At 38.5% G+C, this 21,556-nt stretch overlaps 4 protein-coding genes across 4 annotated transcripts; 1 reads left to right on the forward strand and 3 right to left on the reverse strand.

Moving 5' to 3' along the window:
* Positions 1-484: 484 nt before the first annotated feature.
* Positions 485-3,791, reverse strand: LOC107878882 (phosphoglycerate kinase, cytosolic). The gene is made up of 7 exons (XM_016726050.2): positions 3,579-3,791; positions 3,302-3,497; positions 2,260-2,337; positions 1,910-2,170; positions 1,387-1,704; positions 1,078-1,236; positions 485-918 (listed from the first exon to the last, which is right to left on the reverse strand). Exons 2-7 carry the CDS (start codon positions 3,494-3,496, stop codon positions 724-726), a joined length of 1,206 nt encoding a protein of 401 aa, XP_016581536.1. The 5' UTR covers position 3,497; positions 3,579-3,791; the 3' UTR covers positions 485-723.
* A 1,272-nt stretch (positions 3,792-5,063) lies between these two features.
* LOC107878881 (phosphoglycerate kinase, chloroplastic) lies at positions 5,064-8,207 on the reverse strand. Its single transcript, XM_016726049.2, has 6 exons — positions 7,297-8,207; positions 6,907-6,984; positions 6,537-6,797; positions 6,089-6,406; positions 5,770-5,928; positions 5,064-5,472 (listed from the first exon to the last, which is right to left on the reverse strand). Exons 1-6 carry the CDS (start codon positions 7,720-7,722, stop codon positions 5,260-5,262), a joined length of 1,455 nt encoding a protein of 484 aa, XP_016581535.1. The 5' UTR covers positions 7,723-8,207; the 3' UTR covers positions 5,064-5,259.
* A 1,189-nt stretch (positions 8,208-9,396) lies between these two features.
* Positions 9,397-13,830, forward strand: LOC107878930. The gene is made up of 7 exons (XM_016726111.2): positions 9,397-9,925; positions 11,112-11,171; positions 11,334-11,582; positions 11,883-11,959; positions 12,651-12,727; positions 12,946-13,078; positions 13,285-13,830. Exons 1-7 carry the CDS (start codon positions 9,559-9,561, stop codon positions 13,438-13,440), a joined length of 1,119 nt encoding a protein of 372 aa, XP_016581597.1. The 5' UTR covers positions 9,397-9,558; the 3' UTR covers positions 13,441-13,830.
* A 384-nt stretch (positions 13,831-14,214) lies between these two features.
* On the reverse strand, positions 14,215-21,294 carry LOC107878931 (peroxisomal 2,4-dienoyl-CoA reductase [(3E)-enoyl-CoA-producing]). Its single transcript, XM_016726112.2, has 5 exons — positions 20,849-21,294; positions 16,936-17,095; positions 16,163-16,332; positions 15,855-16,077; positions 14,215-14,580 (listed from the first exon to the last, which is right to left on the reverse strand). The coding sequence occupies exons 1-5, from the start codon at positions 21,038-21,040 to the stop codon at positions 14,426-14,428; spliced, it is 900 nt and encodes a 299-aa protein (XP_016581598.1). The 5' UTR covers positions 21,041-21,294; the 3' UTR covers positions 14,215-14,425.
* Positions 21,295-21,556: the final 262 nt, after the last annotated feature.

A 21,556-nucleotide genomic window follows, 5' to 3' on the forward strand; every position in this document is an offset into this window, starting at 1 on the left:
TTGACCTCTCCCAAGGAGGGGAAGAACGAAACAGTACGTATAAGTATCATACTAGCTAGTACCTTATTACATTAGAAAAGAAGCTAGTATCCTTATGCTCACTCAACAATATCTCACAGGCACAGCCATATCGACTCAAACAACTTCCCTGCATTTGCTAGTAGTTTAACTTCTTGTTTCGGCATGGCCATAACACCAAACTGCGCTTCAAATCTATTCAATATAACATGCAATTTAACAATTTTAGATTCAAGTTACTTTTCCATGTACAAATCACACTTTAACTAAATATAGTTGGACAAAAACAGAAAGAAACAAAAGAGCTGGACTTTCTGTTTGTCCTTTCGTCACGTCAAAAACTAGTGCCAAGTCTTTGTCACCGTAAAACCAATGGCAGCCAATAGACGAGCTCTAGAGCTCCATTTGATAGAGCCGAAGTAGCCAACAAAAAAAGGCAAAATAAACAATAAAGAAAAGCTCATTGTAAGTATAAACTCCAATCCACAAAAAACTATTTGACAATTTAACAGTTATTTCAACTTATCAACCATGATAGATTCTCTTATCACAAGAGAAAGTACCTCAATGAGGCCCAGAAAGTGCTTATTACAGTGATCCATCATCTTACAAGACTCTACAGATCCAAATCCGCTCTAGATTAAAATCCAGACATGAAAGCTAACAGAATGTGCAAAAAAAGGACCAAGCATGAGCACATATTGCTTAGGCGTCATCTAGGGCAAGCACCCCAGGAAGTTGTTTCCCCTCCAAAAGCTCCAAGCTAGCACCCCCGCCAGTTGATATGTGGCTCATCTTGTCTGCAAGCCCTACCTTCTCAACTGCAGCTACAGAATCACCACCACCTATGATGGTTGTCACTCCCTTTCCGCTAAGCTCTGCCAGTTTCCTTGCAATAGCCTGGCAAAAAATAACATTAGATGCAATTAATCCCCAATGTCAAATGGAAACATCTACAACATCTTAAAGAATCACTACATATTCCAACTAGAATAACAACTCCTAATTCATAAAGGCATAAATAAACCAGCACAACTAAAGAAAATCTCCATTTGATACCTCTGTTCCAGCAGCAAACTTGTCAAACTCAAACACACCCATTGGTCCATTCCAAATGATAGTCTTGGTGGAATCCAAGGCACTGCCAAAGGACTTGATAGCATCCGGTCCAATATCTAATCCCATCCAGCCATCAGGAATTTCAGAAGCTGGAACAGTCTGAAAATGCCAAAGAAAAGCAAGTCAGCCAAGACTTGAAAACAGATACTGCTACAAACAGAATTCATCTTCCAAATCAAGAAAGCAGCTAAACATATATAATACTTAGGTATTATTTTTCAAGATAGAATTGACAGACGAGGAATGTACCTTGCTGTTCGCATCAGCAGCGAACTTGTCAGCAATCACTACATCAGTAGGAAGCAATAGAGATACCCCTTTTGTTTTTGCCTTCTCCATAAGAGATGTTGCCAAGTCGAGTTTGTCTTCCTCCACCAGTGATGATCCAACAGAGTAACCTTGGGCCTTGTAGAAGGTAAAGATCATTCCTCCACCGAGTAATAACACGTCAACCTTCTCCAAGAGTGACTCTATAACACCAATCTTACTTGATACTTTTGAACCACCAACAATAGCAGCAAATGGCTTCTGTGGATTCGACACAGCTCCAACTAAATAGTCAAGTTCCTACAAGCATCAATTATGCAGGGTAAGACACTACAACAAAAATAGCAATCCAACCACAATACAGTGAAAGAGTGTATGCGATTATAGTAACTGCTGAATCACAATTAACCACCCGACTACATGCCACTAAATTGAGCAGCCCTCAGATTAATAACTTTCTGAAATGTTTTCCTCTATTTGACAGGTTGAAATTTTAGATTAGTACCTTCTGCATAAGGAATCCAGCAACGGCTGGTTTCAAGACCTTGGCAACCCCTTCCGTGGAAGCATGGGCTCTATGAGCAGTTCCAAATGCATCATTGACATACAAATCTGCAAGAGATGCCAACTTCTTGGAAAACTCGGGGTCATTCTTCTCTTCTTCTTTATAAAATCGCACATTCTCCAGAAGCACAACTCCTCCTTCCGGTATTTCAGCCACCAATTTCTCAACTTCTGGGCCAACTGAATCATTTGCCATCTTGACCTGAACAAATCACCAAATAATAACCTTCTTAAATTGGACTAGAAGAAAGAATGAATCAACAGAAAATAAGAAGGGAAGAGCATACAAACCTCAACTCCCAATAGTTCTGAAAGTCTAGGAATAAGTGGCTTTAAGCTGTACTTTGGAGTGACACCTTTAGGGCGACCCTGACAAAAAACTGACAATCAGAGAACACATAGAGAGACGAAGAAAAAGCTCAAAAGGAAAACAAAAAAAAAAAAAAGAGTAACAGTGAGTATAGTACAGAATATTTCCCCACCCATGCAAAGACCATGATAACAAAGCCTAAATACAACTTTCAATAGTGAAAATTCCAGAGTTGACAAAAAAGGTTAGCATCAAAAACCAAAGATCTAGGAGAAAAGAAGAAACGAAACTAGTTTCTCAATCTTCTGAAGCTATCTGATCTCCTCATACCACGAATACTGACATCCAAAGAACCATTTATGATTGGTATTATGAGTAAAAATACACAATGAGAGACCAGGGTCCGTTGGGCAGAGGCGTTGTGTGTTCTCATCCATCTAATTCTTGCCAGACAAAGTTACCTGGTACATGAACTAACGGAAAACAACAGATAGCCGGCACACTAGCGCAGGTGCAAGCAAGTTGACTGAGATACCAATGTTATCCGAAAAAGAAAGGAGAACAAAATATGACTGGACGCAAACCCAAGAGGTGACACGGTGTTGCTGACAAGAAAGCTGGAGAAAATAAAGCCACAACCTTTATTGTATTGTCTGTGACAACAATCACAGCTAAATGAAAAGCTTGGAAATAAAGTCGATAAAAATGATAACTTTAATATCATTCCTTGAACAAATTTATCCATGTATTTACAGTATCTATGAAGCCGCAAAACTTAAACCGTAGTGCTGATTTATCCAGAGTTTTAATCTCTAAATCTAACCTTGAACATGTTATTCCTTTATCCTTATACCTAGTAGTTACGTCTAGATAGAAAAGGCCATTTAAGTGTTGTTGCTAGGGACACAATGAAAATTCACATGAGTGTAAAATCGTAGGCAATGACTTGAACTTAACAATACAGAGTGAATCTAGAGAGCATGCATAAAGAGGAGGGCAGAGCGAGGGTGAGGGATGGATTACAAGATGAGAGGCAAGGATGACACGAGCACCATTTTGCATCAAGTACTTGATGGTAGGTACAGCTGCTCGGATTCTGGTATCATCAGTGATGTTGAAGTTGTCATCCAATGGGACATTCAGATCAACTCTCACGAATACTCTCTTCCCTTTAAGATCTGCTTCTTTCAGTGATCCAACACTCTTCTTCACCGCCATTCTGCAAAACACAAAGATCGATCCATCAGAAAATTGTATATGTAATTCATAGTGTATTTGAGCTGAGGATCAGCAAACTCACCGTGCTTATTTCGTCGGAGAATTCAATTCAATGTATATTATTGCTGATGATGTCTGCAAGTTATCGGAAAGATCGAGAATGTGGTTGTTGTTGTAGTTTATAAATAGGGGAAATCCTGGAGTTGGGGCTTTTCTTTCCGTGGCGCACATTGTTTAGGGCAATATTGTGGGCTTGGGCCACGACACCACTAAGTTCGATTCCATAAAGAGACATATTCCTCTTTTACATGCTATTTTTTACCTTTTAAATTTATGGAATTTCATTTACATCTTTCAATATTTTGTGATAAAAAAAGTGATCAAAATATATTTGACATAAAAAGAAAACAAATAAATTCACAAGCCAAAAGAAATTTGCAAGGTACAATTATTATGACTTACAAGGAATAGCTTATTTCGAAATTAGTTACCCGACCCTCAAAGAGGGATAAGAAAACACTACAATCCCGAAAGAACTAATTCCGGATAAGTTATCTCATCCATTTCGTCTCAACCAAATATGGAATAAACGCCCGAGATTAGTTATCCTTACCCTCCTACCAAACGACCCCTAATCCTTGCCCATAAATTTTTCATTAAATGAGAAACACAAGCAAAAGTTATGAGGCTGGAAATAGAGTAAATTGGTGCAAAAACTTGTTCCAAAAATGCATCGTCCTTCTACATACAGGAGTTTCAACTTCTTCTTTTTTCTATTGAAAACCAAGCATGAAACGTCCAGATTGAGGCAGGCATGTTTATTAGAATATTCCTGATGGTTGGTAGATCGAAGCTGAAAAGTAATAGTTGGAAGACCAACTATGAAACTGGTTCTCATTATTATGATCGCCACTCAATGAGAGTGTTATCATAGGCGTAGCTCTATCAAAATATTAATTCTGCCCAACTAGTAGTTTGTAAACAAGGTAGAAAAAACTAAACTGGCGTAGCAAATTTGATCTCACTAGGATTGTATGTTTTTAATTCTTTATCCCATGGAAACTTTAATATTTCCCTTTGATCGCCAAGTTCAAGTTATTGATCACTTTCTTAATTCCAATTTAGTAGCACTTTAGACATTGAAAGTTCTACATCTCCAACTTAACGTTATGCCCCAACTTTCCACCAGCAATCTACATCACAAGGTAAAACTTTGTCACATGACCGGACTGGATGAAAGCCACTGTATTTGCCTTTTCTGTGGAAAGATACTTACAAATTTCTCGTGTCCTTTACTTGAAAATTAATGTTCAAGTTCCAACAATAAAATGACTGCTAGGTATATGCATGCATTATCATGGTAATTTAGATATGTGCATCAATTCACATACTAATCTCACTTTCACATAGATAGATCACCACGTATAATATGGAATAGCACATCCTTCCACAACAGTTATGTCATGAGCCAGGAGGTGTCATTTTAATGCAAAACTGAATGTTATTAACAAAGCATTAGTTTGTTCAGATAACAAAGTCCTTACGTCTAAAGAAGTTGCTCCAAACATTTGTTGAAAGACATGAAAGCTGTAGCTGTCTATAACTGATATACTCGTCCTTTATTTAGACAAACAACATGGGTGGGAAGAAAAAAAGGACCTTATACTGCAAGTATCACCTGAAAAATCTACAACATTAACTCAATGTTTCCCAACTGGAAATCACCACTGATATAGGAAAAAAAGAATTTAGTACATATTGTTTTACACAGCAACAGGGGTATCTGCTTCGTCTAGAGCTATGACACCGGGTAGCTCCTTTCCTTCCAGTAGCTCCAAACTGGCACCACCACCAGTGGATATGTGGCTCATCACGTTAGCAACTCCAACTTTCTCAACGGCTGCAACAGAGTCTCCACCTCCAATGATAGTGGTCACTCCTTTCCCACTTAGGTCTGCTAGCTTCTTTGCAATTGCCTATTACCACAATAGCATACTTGTTACTAGTCACTCTTCAGTTACGGAAACAACTCTATCAAAACCGAAGGTAAACACTAACAACATATACAAACAGCACAACTGCTCCATCACCAAAAATAAAAAAATAGAATAATAAATTCACACACTAAGTGACATGCCAAACCAGCTTATTCCTCTTCCTTTAAATTTTAAAACGCCCTACAAAACCAGCTTTATTCCCTTTCCGTTTCTTTTATAGATCTCAGGATATGGTAAAAGTAAAACAAATATGAAGAGAAGAATGGTAATTGGTACCTCTGTTCCGACAGCAAACTTGTCAAACTCAAACACCCCCATAGGTCCATTCCAGATCACTGTTTTTGTGGTATCCAAAGCATCGTTAAAGGTCTTGACAGAGTCTGGTCCAATATCTAACCCCATCCAACCGTCTGGGATAGCTGATGCTGGCACAATCTGTAGTAACCAAAACAAAATTTTATTTTCAACACAATCCATAAGTAGCAAACACTGTTATTAAGTGGCAATTACAGTACAGATGCAAGATCAAAGTCTAAAGAATCTCAAGAGCTATCAGGTTAGATAGGTTTATATGAGAAAAGCTTAGCATGCAAACCTTGCTGTTTGCATCAGGAGCAAATTTATCCGCAATCACAACATCAGATGGTAACAAGAGACTGACTCCTTTTGCCTTGGCCTTCTCCAGGAGTGATGTAGCAAGGTCTAGTTTGTCTTCCTCGACCAAGGAGGAACCAACTGAAAGACCCTGAGCCTTATAGAATGTAAAGATCATACCTCCACCCAAAAGCAATATATCACATTTCTCCAAGAGTGACTCGATCACTCCAATCTTGGATGAAACCTTTGAACCACCCACAATAGCAGCAAATGGCCTCTTTGGAGTTGAAACTGCCCCGACTAAATAGTCCAATTCCTGAAACAGATAAGAGAACAGTTAAATAAATTTGCTACGGAGTGCAGTTTGCAATACATTCATTTTAAGATGGCCCATCAGTTTGTCAAAGCAAACAATATGTAAGGAAGTGACAATCAAGTGAGATAACCTTTTGTAAAAGGAAACCTGCAACAGAAGGCTTCAAAAATTTGGTAACTCCTTCAGTAGAGGCATGTGCTCTATGAGCTGTACCAAAGGCATCATTCACATAGAGATCTGCCAATGCTGCAAGTTTCTTTGCAAACTCAGGTTCATTCTTCTCTTCCTCCTTGTAGAATCTTACATTCTCAAGAAGAAGAACACCACCCTCTGGAAGTGAAGCAACCAACTTCTCAACTTCCGGACCAATGCAGTCATCGGCCTTCACAACCTGTTGGTGAAGCATACAAGAGTCTATTAGATAGCCACCTTTTAATCAACACAAGCTATTACTTTTGCTACAGTTTTCTTGCAGAGAATTAAAGTGCAAGAGGATGTACCTGGATTCCAAGCAGTTCGGATAGCCTGGGGACAAGCGGTGACAAGCTGTATTTAGGAGTGACTCCCTTTGGCCTTCCCTGAGATTTCAATAAGCAAGATGAATAAAAGCTGGCATATCCTCACTACTTTAAAGAATGTGGAAGAAGAGATGGGAGGACAACATTGACAGTGAGTGACTCGTAAAGGGCTATGAGAATTTGACCAGATTCTAGAAAAACTAATCCTAGAGCCAGTTAAATAAGTTGGATTTAAGTTCCAAGATTTTCCTGCATTTTATAATTAAAAGAAAAGGCAGAAACTTTGATGTGTTTAGGACGCAAAATAGACAACAGGGATGCAGGTTGTAATAAGAGAACAAAGAGTAGAGTGAAGAATAAGGAGATACTGACCAAGTGACTGGAGAGGATCACTTTAGCGCCGTTGGCAATCAAGTGCTTAATGGTAGGGATGGCAGCTCTAATCCTAGTGTCATCGGTAATGTTCTGGGCATCATCAAGTGGGACATTCAAATCAGCCCTGACGAAGACTTTCTTTCCCTTCAAATCAGCAGCGGTGAGGTCTCCAACGCTCTTCTTGGCCATGGATACAACGGCCCTAACAGGCTTGGAGGAGGAGCCGCTGAAAGATCGGAGCCTGGTAGCAACGTGGCTGGTGAAGAGAGAATCAGCAACAGCTCCGGCGAATCCGAGGCGGCGGAGAGGAGTTTTGAGAAGGAAGCGAGCAGAATGGGGGGAAACCCTGTTGGTGGTAGAGGAAGAGGAGGAAGAGGTGGTGGGGATGCCGCACAAAGTGTGGGAAGCAGTAGCTGATGCCATAGTATGGATACCTTTTCTCTTCTCTTGTCTGTGTGGGTGTGTGGGTGTTGCGGCAAAAACAAAGAGTGCGAGAGATGTATAGAATAGAGGACGTGGACGAATGAGGTTGGAAATGGGCGTTGAGTGGATTTTTCTTATCGTTCAGTTGAGGTTCAGGTTCAATCATTCATTCATTCATTCGCATTTTCCTCTCTTTTTGTTTCTTTGCCCAAAACATATCAATCTTCATTCTTTGCCCTTCACTTTCCTCTTTCCTTTCCTTTCCACCACAAAATCCATGCCACAATTTTTTACTCCTTAAATTCAACTATCCACCCACTGGTGAAAGACACACACCAAACTCAAAGCACAATTGCTCGACGATTACAAAACAGGATGATATAAATCAAGTATTTTTAGTCATTCATTGGTTTTTTTAATAAATACCTCCTGTTTAATATAAATTATATTTTTCTTAAAAGTCCAAGTTACATACACCTTGAATCACAAGAAGCCTCACTTCCCTTGCTCTTTATAATACTCGATACGCAATGTTATTCTCCAAAGATCATCAATAAAAAATATCATAAATTACATGATAAACTTACTTAATGGATCATTATTGATGATTAAAATAAATCCACAACCATTACTAAAACATGTGTTTCATCTATTTTTTTTTGTGTGTGTTCGAATTGAATATCTAAAAAAGGTACTCACTACTTAAGGTTATGTGTGTAATTTTTAAAAAATATAATTGGTATTTAGGCACTCATAATCTACTTATGATAAATGATTGATTTTTATCAGTTAATGAAAGCTACCATTACATACTAGTGATTATTCAATTTCAGAATTTATCATGCAATGAAATATAAGAGACTATGATATAAATTTTCGTTTATATGAGTGTGTTGATTAATATAATTGTTCCACATGGAATGGTAATCTTTTATTAATCTTAACTTATTTTATTTTTTATTCTCATTTTTCTCAAGTTATATGAAATAATAGTAAATTAAATATTTACATAAGAGGATGTGGAGCTAGAGTATTAAAGTAAAAGGCTAATCGGATAGGAGTGTTGTCGGGCACTAGTTATTATATGATAGCATAGAAGTTAGTCGTAGATATCTGTCTTTGATTTGATTATCACACTATTTTATGACTTATTATTATTTTTAAGATAAATTTTGCATTGTCTCCTATTGTCATATTATCTTCAATGTCCTCTTTTTTACACCTAAATTTGCTATACTTGAATGTCCTCTTTTTTACACCTAAATTTGCTATACTTGAGCCAAATATCTTTTAGAAATAATGTCTCTATCTCCCGAAATAATAGTAAAATTTACGTATAGTTACCCTCCCCAAAGTACTCCCTCCGTTTCATAATAAATGAATTGTTGAACTTTATCACACGGATTAAGAAAAAGAATCAAAGACATAAATTTAACATAGTTTTCTATTTTTATCCTTGTTCAAAGTATAGAATCATATTTATTTTATTCTTTTTTAGTTGATAGACCCCTTGATTGTCAAATCCTCAAGGGTAAATTTGGAAAAAAAATTAATGATTCATTTATTTTGAAACACTAAAAATACTTGGATAATTCATTTATTATGAAATGGAGGGAGTATTATTTTTAATTTTTGAAAAGTTAAATAAGAGGGAAAAAAGTGGTACAATAGAATAGAATAGTAAAAATTTTGTTCACAAAACTTTTTTATTACGTGTTTTAATTATATGGGGGATACGACAGTCCGAATGAGTTTTGGGAACTCGTTGGGTACGCTCACCGGTCAATGAAATAAAGTGCGAGTGTCCGTCCAGTTGATCGGAAAAACAAGAATACGATGATGGCCATTCGTTTTTGTGGTGTGCATCACCCGAATTACGGCATAACTCAGTTGCATAATAGTAAGTTTTTGAGGTCATACCCAAATGGGTTTAGTAGAAAAATCCTAAAAATCAGAGCTTTAAGAAGGGAGTGGCAAGAATACGAGGAAGCAGTTAAGGAGAAAGACCTGTCTCGAGCTCTCCGCTTCTTGAGAGATGATATTCCAATGCAGGTGGGGGAGGTGGATTGGTATAATCTGCAAAGAGAGTGGCAGGTTTTGGATACATGCTTAAATGCGGATGATATGAGGCTTGTTGCCGCTGCCTATGCTTTTCTCAAGGACAAAGGCCTCCTTCACCATTTCGGCAAATACCAATCTATTGGTGTGTTTCTCTATTCCAATCCTCCCCTTTAGCTTCTTGCTGCCAATACAAGTACTTTGTTCATTTAGTAGAGCACTAAATCGAATGTGTCCTCTGCAAACCTACTGTTAGAAAAGGGGAAAGCTACACGGAATAACTTTGTGTCCTCAATTAGTTTTGCTTCTGCATACCAGTTAGTCAGCTTAGTCTATTCGTTAATCAGATAAAAGCAAGGAATTGCCAAGATAGTAAATTTATTCTCTAACAACCCTTTCATCAATCACGTTAAGAGATATACTTGGTTATCTGACTTTTTGTGTTATTTTAGTTTTCAATTTTACACACACGAATGCTGATTAATGGATTTTGGATGATTGAACCGCAATCTGATGATGGTGCTTCTTGTATGTTTGTGCTAGAGGCTTAATCTTGCAGTTATTAATCTGAATTAGAGTCGTGCAGTTATTGATCTAAATTGGATCTAACTGCTTACCAGAGGTAGTAGTTAATAACTTTTGGAAGCCACGAGAGACTAAATGAGTAGCATTGGAGAGGGAGTAGTGGCTGAAACTTTTTTGTTAATATGCATGTGCTTGTCCGGCATCAAGAAACAGGAATTCTGGTGGAGCTATACTTTTTGTCCTTTCACCCTTTTCTGCCCTAGGAACTAGCACAGGCAATTCTGAATAGACCATGGTAAAGCTGGTGAAGTGAACGCTAGGTGTTTACAGAATTCCTCATTTCAAATGAAAAGAGTGAATATTTCATCAGTGTGTTACTGATGAAGTGCTTTATCTATTCTATTTCTGCGTTGGCATTTTCGAGTCAATTTCCGGAAAGTTGCTGATTTCATGTCATCAATGTGTGAAACATTCATTTGCTGGTTCCTAGAGTGAACTTCAACAGACTTCCATGTTTAAAGATATATCTTACCTTATCAAAAAAAGGGACAAAAAAAAAAAAGAATTCTATGTTAGAGTCCCGCTCGCGCAAACAGAGAGAAGAGAATATATGTGTCAATATTGCCTTTAACTACTTCACTAAACTATAAAGTTTGAACCCTACTTCTGTATAAACTAAAGAGCTAAGTATTCAATTCTGCTTACCAATAATTCTGTTTTCAATGATTATCCCACATTCCAAAAGAGTTCACTTTATATCAACATTTTGTAATATTTCTTTATCACAACATTGCCTATATCTGCAGTTCTGGAAGGGCCACGGGATGTCACACCAACCGTCTTAAAGTCTTCAACCGGGTTAGATGGTCAGTGCTAATCCAATCACCTCTCTGAAGAACTTAAGTCGTTTCAACTTGCATGTTTTACATGGAATATCCTACACAAAATCTGGTTTTTGCTTTTTCTGACTTGTGAAGGAGAAAATGTACTGGTTTAGTAACATGCTTTTTAACTCTTCTGTAGTTCAGTGACCAAACTTTCGCCAAAGAAGTGGGGTCTTGCTGGAACGTCTAGCTTTCTTTTGGCTACATTGTTTGCTGGAGTCTCAATTCTGCTGAACCAAGGAATAGATATTAGGCCTAACATTGCTGCAGTCTTGGGGCTTGCCATGCTAGATGCTATATTACTTGGTGGTTCCTGCTTAGCACAAATCTCCAGCTTCTGGCCTCCCTACAAGCGTCGAATTTGTGTTCATGAAGCAGGCCATCTCCTTGTTGGTAAACCATGTTTCTGCAACATTTGACAGAATTTACTGCAATAGAATGGAAGAACTTTAGAAATTTGATTCATCCATCCTTCAGAGATTAAGTTAGGATAATCTGCCCTTCTGGATATTTAAGTTTCGATGTGATGACTTGCTATAGATATCGTCAGCTTGTTTTCCCAACAACAACAGCTCAGAATATCAGTCTTGGCCTTTCTATTACTATGTCTTTATTGTTTGTAACAGTCGAAGGAACGAAAAGTTGTAAACCTACCTGTTATAGTAATTCATATATCTTCTGATATGACTGCAGCATACCTGATGGGTTGTCCAATTCGTGGTGTAATTTTAGACCCAATCGTTGCAATGCAGATGGGCATTCAAGGACAGGTATGTCACTGTAGATCTCTCTTATTGTCTCTCTGGTTCTCAGTGTAATGCTGAACCATTTGTTAAAATAACAGCCAACAAAGACCACAAATACATAGATAACTGCTCCCCCCCTTCTCCTTAAGTCCTTAAGGCGAACAGATGGGAATTCAAGACATCTATTTCTGACCAATCGTGCACAAACAGTATTTCATTAGATGCCACACACTGTACAGCAGTATAATCCATGGCATGATACGGATTTTTCTTATTTTCCATTCCCCTCTTGTGGGATTACATGGGGTTTTTTGTTGTTGCTTTTAGAAGCTTCCAAATTTATACCCTTTGAGAAGACCAGTTATGGAACAAGTATTGGCGATGTGTCAGCATAGACTCTTGCAGTTAGTTATCTTGTCGGTATTTCTCATTGACGAATAGGGGTTGAATGGCGTATAAATAATTTCTTTTCGACATGGCACAAGCAACAGCTTTATGTAGGCATCTCTCATTTTTTTCCTTTTCCTCAGTAGTGATTGTCCTTGTTCCATGAGAAGAACTTACAATTTAAATAGTGAAATCTTCAGTTTCTTATTTTCTTGGAAGTCAAAGTTGTCTTCCACACATAAGGTTGTGGACCCATTTTAGAACTATTTGAACAGTTAAAATTTGCTCACTTTGTCTTGTGATCTTCTTCTATTTTTCTTTCATGCAGGCAGGAACACAGTTTTGGGATGAAAAACTTGAAAATGAGCTCGCTGAAGGCCGGTTAAGTGGTACGGCATTTGACAGGTGGATGTCCTAGCCAATCATTTTGCTTACAATTGTTCCCTGGACAAAATACATTTCTATGCTGGAACCGGCTCTCTCGATTTTCTGCATGCCATATTATTTAGTTCTTTGCACAAAGTCTCGTCAAATCTCCATAACAAAGGCGATCAAGAAACCTTTTTTACTATTTAGTTTGCTGCAGTTTCTTGCCCCAAGGTAATTAAAAATAAAATTTTCAGGTACTGCATGGTTCTGTTTGCTGGGATTGCAGCTGAAGCTCTTATATATGGAGAGGCTGAAGGTGGAGAGAATGATGAAAATCTCTTTCGGAGCATCAGTGTTCTTCTAGAACCCCCACTCTCTGTGGCACAGGTCTTTCTCTGGTTAAAGGCTAAGTTGCTCGGACTCTCCAAAAATGTTGCCGCACCCGTGTCGGATCCTTCAAAAATACATTATTTTGGAGGATCCGACACACACCCATAGACATTTTTGAAGAGTCCGAGCAACTTAGGTTAAAGGTATTTGCTTGTCTAGTAACTCTTTGCTTTTATAATGCAACATTCGAATTTATCAAACAGATGTCAAATCAAGCAAGGTGGTCGGTGCTGCAATCTTATAATCTGCTGAAATGGCACAAGCAAGCACATAGAGCTGCAGTAAAAGCTATTGAGAGCGGATGCAGTCTGAGTATGGTCATTAAAAAAGTTGAGGAAGCCATGTCAAGATATTCTTAGTGTTCTCATTTTGTGTTTAATTTGTCCAAGCATATGTACCGCTATGAAATGCCTCGACTGGAGCTAGCAGAAAAGGACCGAAGGTTCTTGGGCCCATGGAGATGTCTCGTCTCAGCTTTTGACCTTTCGGTGTGATAGTTCCCCAAAAGGAACAGGCTATTTTTCTATGATTTATAGATGAGCAGCTTTTTGCTGTGAGCTTAGGAACGGAATTTCAAAATTAGGGAACAGAGACTCCTCCATCTAGCATCATCCTCCGATAAAGATGTCCGATGGAAATATTTAGCTATTTTTCTCGTAAGAAGCAAGATTGTTGTAACAGAAGAGTAAAGGATGAAAGGAAAAGTCTCGGTTGTAATTTCATTTGTACAATATATACTGTTAAGCTCACTCAAATCTTTTTGAACGTGTATTTGCTGAAAAGAATACAGGTATGTTTAGGCAGACGTTGGGGATGGCAGATATTTATCGTTTCGAGCCAACATACTGCTGTCAACGCCTGTGCACAGTTTCACGGCAACGGCCAATGAAGGCTACTAGTTAATTGGGCATCTGTTGGTACTTTTTCACCTGTTGCTTAATCCTCCTCTGGAATTTGGGGTAGGGAATGAGCTGTGATGGTTTGGGACGTAATAGTAAAAACAAAGTCTGGTGTTTATAGAATATCTGCCTATTGAAAGGGTTACCTACAGGAAATCTTTTTCCTTATACGTGCCCACACTTGTTTGGGTATCCGTCTTTATCAACTGATACACCAAAATCAAAACAAAAAGATAGTACCAAATTGACCTGCTGAGAGTCTCTTCCAATTGCTTAAACTGATAATAAGCTCGCTTCCAATTGTGTAGTATATTTAAATGTATGTCAATGGACACTAGCCAGAAATAATAGTAAAGTTTTTCAACAAGTTCCTTGCTGCAACTGCACAGTCACTGCTCCCATGTGCTCTTTAACCACAATTCCTTGTTAACTATAGTTGATAAACTCAAAGCTTGCTGGGAGGAACCCCTACAGGTGCATTTCTTGATTTCTTCTCGACTGTTCGAGAGAGCTCTTTAACTGCATCTTTAGGTAGATGTCGAGGTCTACTCAGCCAGAGTCCTCCATCAACAGGCATGATGGTTCCGTTGATATATTTTCCTACATGCACAAGAAGCATATTCAAGAAAAGAGGAGATTATGACAAGCAATTAGCAAATTGCGGGCTTCTAATTTTAAATCTTGATATAGCCAAAACTGCATGAGTATATGTTCCACATTTGATGCAGTAAATGAATGCATGATTCCGGAAATACGCATACTCAGGGAAAAAATATGTTTCCAGTAATGCAATGAGCTTTCTTCAATTGCCCTGTTTACAAAAATTTTAAAACCAATATAATTGAGTCGTCATAGCAATAATGGCAAGTTAACGAACCAGATAAGCACTTTGAAGTATGGCACTCTTATGTCTTATCTCAAAGTAAAAGCAGATCATTGAACAAGCTCTGCAGAAGACAACAGCAAGAGAGAGCACAGTTGAGGCTTTAAAACAACCTCAACAGGTATCAAAGAGGACAACCTGTTCTAAGTTAAAGATAAACAATGGTTGCTCTCTCTCCCTCTTTTTCATTGGAAGCAGAAGCAGGTTCAGGATTTTTTTCGGCAGGTTTGAAGCCAACATCACTGCAATATTGCTCTATCGAAGCAGCATGTAGGTTCTTTTGATATGTACCAATACTACTGAATTTTCACATACATATTCAAGGTCGGTTCTGAAATCAATGTATGCGCATATGAAATTCCGCGCACATATTCAAGGTCAGAGCTAAAAGCAGGTTGGTTTAAATATGGAATTTAACATACATATTTCAAGATCGAAGATAAAAGCAATTGGTTCAAATATGGATTTCCGCTAAATTTCGAAGACTGGAGTAAAGAACAATGGATTTATCCAGACCCAGTGCATAAACACTAGGTCCACACTGATTGGTAGCACACGTTTCACCGAAGGAAAATGTAGAAGTGGTAGTCAGAGTAAAGACGGTCTGAACATCCAGTGCAGAGTAAAAGAGTGGAAAAGTGAGTCCTCATTGCAAATTCAACCCGGTATAAGGAACAAGAAGAGAGACGCCACAAGTGGATAGCGAGAACTGACAGCAACTTGTCATAGCAAGAAACTGACACTAATTGGTCACATCAATAGTGAACTTGGACATGCACAACAGCACATGGTGGTGAGGCAAGAGCAGGGAGTAGAGGTGGGAATTGTCTGTCACCTAATATGAACCAAGTAACTAATACCAAGATGCATCTATCTCAATTCATATTTAATATCTTAAAATTCTTCCAGATCATAAGTATCAATATGACCAAGTAAAATTAACATAGGCGTAAAACTTCAGTGCAAGTCTAAAAAGCATCAGGTTACCAACCAGCATCCGACGCAAGGTACAGAGCAGCCATGGCAATATCATGTTTCTCCCCAAGTTTGTACAGAGGCATGTATTCTCTGCTCTTATTGCTTATCTCCTCCGGTCCAAGTTTACGCATGCCAGCAGTATCACCTATGGGGCCTGGTGCAATACCATTTACCCTAATATCATAATCTGTGCCCCACTCTAGAGCCAAATTTCTAGTGACTGCATCAACAGCAGCCTGTACCAAGAGATGATGTGAATGGGAATTAAAAATAACAAAATAAAAATGAACACAAACTAAGCTTGAAGCTGAAGTTCCAAACCTTAGCAGCAGCTACATGGATTTGATACCAAGATGCAGTGTAATGCAAAGTAGCACTGATGTTCAATATCAGTCCACCAGAAGTTGAACTCCTCCCAGGTCCCCCTTTCTTGATATAGTTAAGTGCTTCATGGCACATAGTAAATGTACCCACAGAATCAATATCTAGTACTGCAAAAACCATCATGAGCATACAAAAAGAATCAGAATGTAATCTGTGAAAGCCTTTTCCTCACCTCAAATTAAAGAGAGGAACGTGACTTGCTATCCTCTTTTACTACACAAGCACTCCCCTCACTCAACCTCTTTTCCGAACCTCCTCAAGAAATAGATGATAAACTTCCCTCTTCTACTCTTGTTCTAGGAAAACAGAGTAAGACAAGCTAACCACACATAAGATCTTGAAAGGATTTTCACTCATGACAAGGCAGTTTCTGTAATCAACCTCTCAGTCTTTGAACCTTGAATCACCTTCAAGATACTAGTCATCTTGAAGAACCTGTCTAGAATTTAATAAAGTTGATTCTAACAATTTTTTCAAGTTACCCACTAGAACAGAATATCTCATAAAACACCAAGCGCTAAATATTAAGAATGGTTGAGGTTATGTGAAGGTCTTTAAAAAAGCTGCTATGAATGTAATAAATAGTTGTTATCAAATCATCTCTGTTTTTCCTCTCTTTCCCACTTGAATGGGATTTGTTCTAGAAGGTTCAGTTGAGAATTAATACATAAGAAGCTGAATAATCTATTCAAAATCCTTATGAAACAAACCTGTTCTGAAGCCATTAGGAGACAAATCCTCAGGAGACACAAGGAAATTGCCAGCTGCAGCATTAACAAGAATGTCAAGCTTCCCAAATTGCTTGACAGTCAACTCTACAACTCTTTTTGCATCTTCTTGCTTCCGCACGTCCCCCTGCAAGCCAATTGCCTAGCGATGTGCAAAGGAAACAAAAGGAAGGTTAGATGAGATTATCACAAGTGAAGCACCAGAGCATGATTGACAATAAAAGTGATACTCCCTAGCTCCCCCTCTGTTGTTTGACGGAACATGGACTCATGGAGTTTAAGAAATATGACCTATAGACACTTAAGCTTAATATATGTAATACACCAAAAGAAGCCGTTGTTCTATGCCATGACATTCCTATAAGAACATGTTATTACGGACAACATGAAAATATCAACTACTACCTTTCACAGTTAGTTAGCTATTAGTTAGTTCGCTTAGCCTAACCCAAGCAGTTATTGGTTTGTTAGTTTAACTAAGTTGTTAGATCGGTTAGTGCTAGTATCAAATAGTCACTGTTGTATTCATTTTCTCAGTTAGTTGATTCAATGCATTGGAAAGCTTTTCCTTTCTCCTTCTTCCAATTAAACTCGTGAACTGAATTTGCGATAGTTTACGTGGTATCAGAACTACTGATTGAGAGAATTTAGGGATTCCTCCTCTGATAGTTTATGAGAGAATCGAGAAATTCTTCTTCGCAGCTCATTCATGTTTTTGTTGAAAAAAAGGCGAGTGCTCCAATTGACCACAACCATCCACTTTATTTGCAACCCTCAAGAGTTGTTCATTTAGGGTTGTTGGTGTATATCGTAGTATTAGTCGCATCCTTGTAGTTCTTGCTTTTGATATCTATTGCCATATGTTGTCTATTGTGTTTCGATTACCACAGTATTATGTTGCTATTATTGTTTCTTTTGTGTAGGCTCTGCACTTCTTTCTTTTGTTTTGTTTCTTCTTCTTGTACTTGGATTTGTTGCACTTGGACCGAGTCTGGGTACACTCTACCCTTCCCAGACCCCACATGTGGGAACTCACAGAGTATGTTGTTGTTGTAATAGGATCCCATCTTCTATACTGAGTGACAACTCCCCTTGTGAGCTCTTCTTCTCAAATTACCAGATTTATCTCATGTTATTGGTTGTGTTTGTTATGTAACCAACTTGGTCAATCCTTGAGCAACTAAGTCAGTTCTTTTGGGGTATGCTTCCAATCAGAAAGGTTATTGACTTTTCGATTTGAGTAACAAGATCAGGTTCACTAGTAGAGACGTTGTCTTTCATGAGAAAATATTTCCCTTCCAGGCATCATCTACTCCTGAGACTTCTATTTCTCTTTCACCCCCTGATCATGCTTTGTCTTTTCCATCTTTTGAGGATATGCAGCACTGTGAGTAGGTGAGTTCTCAACTTGTTCCTGTTTTGGTTACTGATCATGGTTCTGAGTGTTTAGCAGAGCCTTCACATACAACAGCACCTGCAGCAAGTGATACTGAGATCTCAGTGCCCATGCCACTTGCAACAGGTGATGCAAGTGTCCAGATGCCTGCAGTTTCCCCTTATGTACGTGAAGTAGATCTTTGTTCTAATCAAGGTCTTCAGAGGAGATCCACGCAACCTATCAAGGCACCTATTTGGAAAAAGGACTATGTGCAACCAGTGAAGGAGAAGGCCACCGCCAATTCCGATTTGTATCCTATCCCTGATGTGGTCAGTTATAGTGGTCTTATAATCACTTATCAAAGTTTTATTCTTAAAATGTCAACTGATGTGGAATCTAGCTCTTATTATGAGACTGCTAAGAATCCTAGATGGGTGAAGGCAATACGGGCAGAAATAGAAGCTTCGGAAGCTAATCAGACATCTGGTATATTTGTTGTCGGAGAAGAAAATAAGTTGTAGGTAAGTCTACAAAATCAAGTACAAAACTTCAGGTGAGGTGAGAAGTTTAAGGAAGACTGGCTACAGTCAGAAGAAAGGGATTGATTACCCAGACATTTTCTCCTAAGGTGAAAATGGTCATTGGTGAGGGTAGTCCTGGCCTTGATTGCAGCTTCTCATGGATACATTTATCAGATGGATATGTTTAATGCTTTTTTGCAGGGCAACTTGAATGAGGAGGTCTATATGCAACTGCCTCAAGGTTTCACTCATGCTAATCAGAATCCATATTTGGTTTGCAAGTTGCTCAAGTCATTATATGATCTTAAGCAAGCATCAAGACAATGGAACATTAAACTTACCACTGCCTTGACAGCTTCTGGCATTTCTCAAAGTTATCTGGATTATTCCCTCCTCGCTAAGAAGGTGACAAATTAAATTGTTGTGATCTTAATCTATGTGGATGACTTACCCAGTAATGGCAATGATCTTTCTCCGATTCAGGAGAAAAATATTCTGCAGCATCATCCGAAGATTAAAGACTTCGGAACACTGAGGTATTTCCTTGGGTTTGTTGTTGGTAGGACCAAGGATGGCATTCTTATTAATGCAATCCTAAGGACCGCTGAGGCGATCCAAGCTTCGTCAAAGTCTTACATACAAAGCCGAGCTAACGAGTTGGAGGTCCTGTTGCCAAAATGCTTAATATGCTACCTTAGAGGCTTGATGGATACTTGGAATAGAGGCTTGAAGCTCATGCACGCTTGCAAGGATCTCCCGAATGAGCAATGTCGTGTTTGGAAGGTAGCTTGGAGCACGGGAGGTCCAACGAAGCAAAGGAAGGGCCAAGGGACATTTTTGTTCAATTGTGAGATGGGACAGTGAGCACACAACATTGATGCTGAACGCAAAACTAACCAAGTAGATGCATAACTTGACAAAATGGGAGGAATCATTAGTGTGAGCTTGGTGGTCACTTGGGCGGATCGCACAAGTCTTGTGTGTGCTACTTGTGTGTCTATGGATGGACTGGTTTTAAAGTCTGGCTCACTTTTGGGGCTGTTTTTGCAAATTATGCAAAGGGTCACTTTTGGGCCTTGTACAAAACCACAAATAGTGGAGACTAGCTCCTTTCGTCCTTAGTTTTTGATAACTGATGAATTGTGTCCCCTAGAGAGCATTGAAAGAGCAAGGTAAAGCTTTTGTTGAATCTTTGTTTTGGAAACGTGGGTTGTAAGGAGATCCAATAATCCTTGAAGTCTTTGTAAGAATAGGATGCTTATTGTAGGATTAAAGGTTTGAGGATCATTGGTTTAATATACCTTTGGTTTGCTTACTGTTTCCTCTTTTGTGTCTTATTATCTATCTTCATCTTCTATCCTTTATTTTCCGCATTTCGATTCTATTGATTTTTCTTTAGTTTTCACGTTTATTCCGCTTTCCGTATTTAGAGGAAGTATGTATTGGAGCTTATTTCGGACACTGGATTGGCTGGTTCTAAACCTTTGGGAGCTCCTATGGAGCTAAACATCAAGCTGACCACTGCTGATTTTGATCAAGCTGGGGACAGATTGTTGCTTGATCCCCTTTGTTGTTCAGAGTCAAGTCATGCAGACCCCTTAGTCTTCTCATATGGATGCTGCTTATAAGGTGGTAGGTATGTGAAGCAAGCTCCTTGTTCGGGTAGTTTTGTTCTCTGCATGTCCTTCTAATCAGTTGCAAGCTTTGATTGGGGGGTTTGTCCTAACACCAGAAAATCTATCTCATCAAGTTTGGTGACTACTTGTATATATCCTGGATACATATAAGATTAACTGTAGAAGAAGCTTATTTGAGAGATGGAAGAATGGTCATTCCTTAAAGAGATGACTTTTCGGAATTGTCATGTGAACAGATGTGTGTGTGTGTGTGTTCAATTTAAGAGATCTATATCATTACAAACTATGTAACACGATCAGGTAAGAAATGAAACACACACAGAGACATAGAGAGAAATGAAAGAAAAGTGGATGATTACCGGAATACCAAAGGATTGGAGGTAGGAGACGGCAGAGTCGAGGACGGATTTGCGGCGGCCCATGATGGCAATGGAAGCACCATGTTTCCCAAACTGTCTGGAGATTTCAAGGCCGATCCCAGAACCACCTCCTGTCAAAAGTGCTACTTTCCCTTTAAGTATGTCTGACTTGAAAGGAGACTTCGACTCCATTCTTTCAGTGAAACAAATGTACGAGAGAGCGAGAGCAGCTGTATTTGTGTTTGTTACTTATAAGTAATTTACTATAATAACTAGGAATAAATGTCCCGGGGGTCTCTAGTTATGATCAACGGCCAGCCGCCTCGTGTTTCTCACCACACCACATAAATACGCAATCCCTCCTCTATTTTAGTAGTTGGTAGGAGTACTTTTTTAAAAAAATTAATTACGTACAAAATTTAAGTTGTTAGTACTAGTGGGACCACACAAATATTTAAAGTTAAGATTGATTATACAAATTCTTTCAATTCATTAGTTTCATTTTATTTAAAGGATTTAGAATAATTAAAGCATTACTCAATATCTTTGTTTTCGTCACAGGTTAATTAATTGATAAACAAAAAATAAATAAATTATCATCCTACAAAAATTAACTCATTTTCTATTGATGCGTTAAAACTTATCTCGCATTTCACTCACGACTGAATATTCCTATTGCATAAAACTTGTAAGATTCGGGAAGCAGGG

This window comes from Capsicum annuum, chromosome 7 (assembly GCF_002878395.1).
Source record: "Capsicum annuum cultivar UCD-10X-F1 chromosome 7, UCD10Xv1.1, whole genome shotgun sequence".
NCBI lineage: Eukaryota > Viridiplantae > Streptophyta > Magnoliopsida > Solanales > Solanaceae > Capsicum > Capsicum annuum.

What these genes read in the sequence shown, in the direction of transcription:
- LOC107878881 (XM_016726049.2), bottom strand. Translation starts at nt 7,722, where the DNA reads ATGGCATCAGCTACTGCTTCCCACACTTTGTGCGGCATCCCCACCACC. An exon ending in TGATCCTCTCCAGTCACTTG is followed by an intron (nt 6,985 to 7,296) that starts GTCAGTATCTCC and finishes TTGAAATCTCAG; the next exon opens with GGAAGGCCAAAGGGAGTCAC. An exon ending in CAGGTTTCCTTTTACAAAAG is followed by an intron (nt 6,407 to 6,536) that starts GTTATCTCACTT and finishes TATCTGTTTCAG; the next exon opens with GAATTGGACTATTTAGTCGG.
- LOC107878930 (XM_016726111.2), top strand. Translation starts at nt 9,559, where the DNA reads ATGATGGCCATTCGTTTTTGTGGTGTGCATCACCCGAATTACGGCATA. An exon ending in AGCAGGCCATCTCCTTGTTG is followed by an intron (nt 11,583 to 11,882) that starts GTAAACCATGTT and finishes ATATGACTGCAG; the next exon opens with CATACCTGATGGGTTGTCCA. An exon ending in AGTGGTACGGCATTTGACAG is followed by an intron (nt 12,728 to 12,945) that starts GTGGATGTCCTA and finishes TAAAATTTTCAG; the next exon opens with GTACTGCATGGTTCTGTTTG.
- LOC107878931 (XM_016726112.2), bottom strand. Translation starts at nt 21,040, where the DNA reads ATGGAGTCGAAGTCTCCTTTCAAGTCAGACATACTTAAAGGGAAAGTA. An exon ending in TCCTAATGGCTTCAGAACAG is followed by an intron (nt 16,333 to 16,935) that starts GTTTGTTTCATA and finishes TGGTTTTTGCAG; the next exon opens with TACTAGATATTGATTCTGTG. An exon ending in GTACCTTGCGTCGGATGCTG is followed by an intron (nt 14,581 to 15,854) that starts GTTGGTAACCTG and finishes TTGTGCATGTAG; the next exon opens with GAAAATATATCAACGGAACC.
- LOC107878882 (XM_016726050.2), bottom strand. Translation starts at nt 3,496, where the DNA reads ATGGCGGTGAAGAAGAGTGTTGGATCACTGAAAGAAGCAGATCTTAAA. An exon ending in TCATCCTTGCCTCTCATCTT is followed by an intron (nt 2,338 to 3,301) that starts GTAATCCATCCC and finishes GTTTTTTGTCAG; the next exon opens with GGTCGCCCTAAAGGTGTCAC. An exon ending in AGTTTGCTGCTGGAACAGAG is followed by an intron (nt 919 to 1,077) that starts GTATCAAATGGA and finishes ATTTTTTGCCAG; the next exon opens with GCTATTGCAAGGAAACTGGC.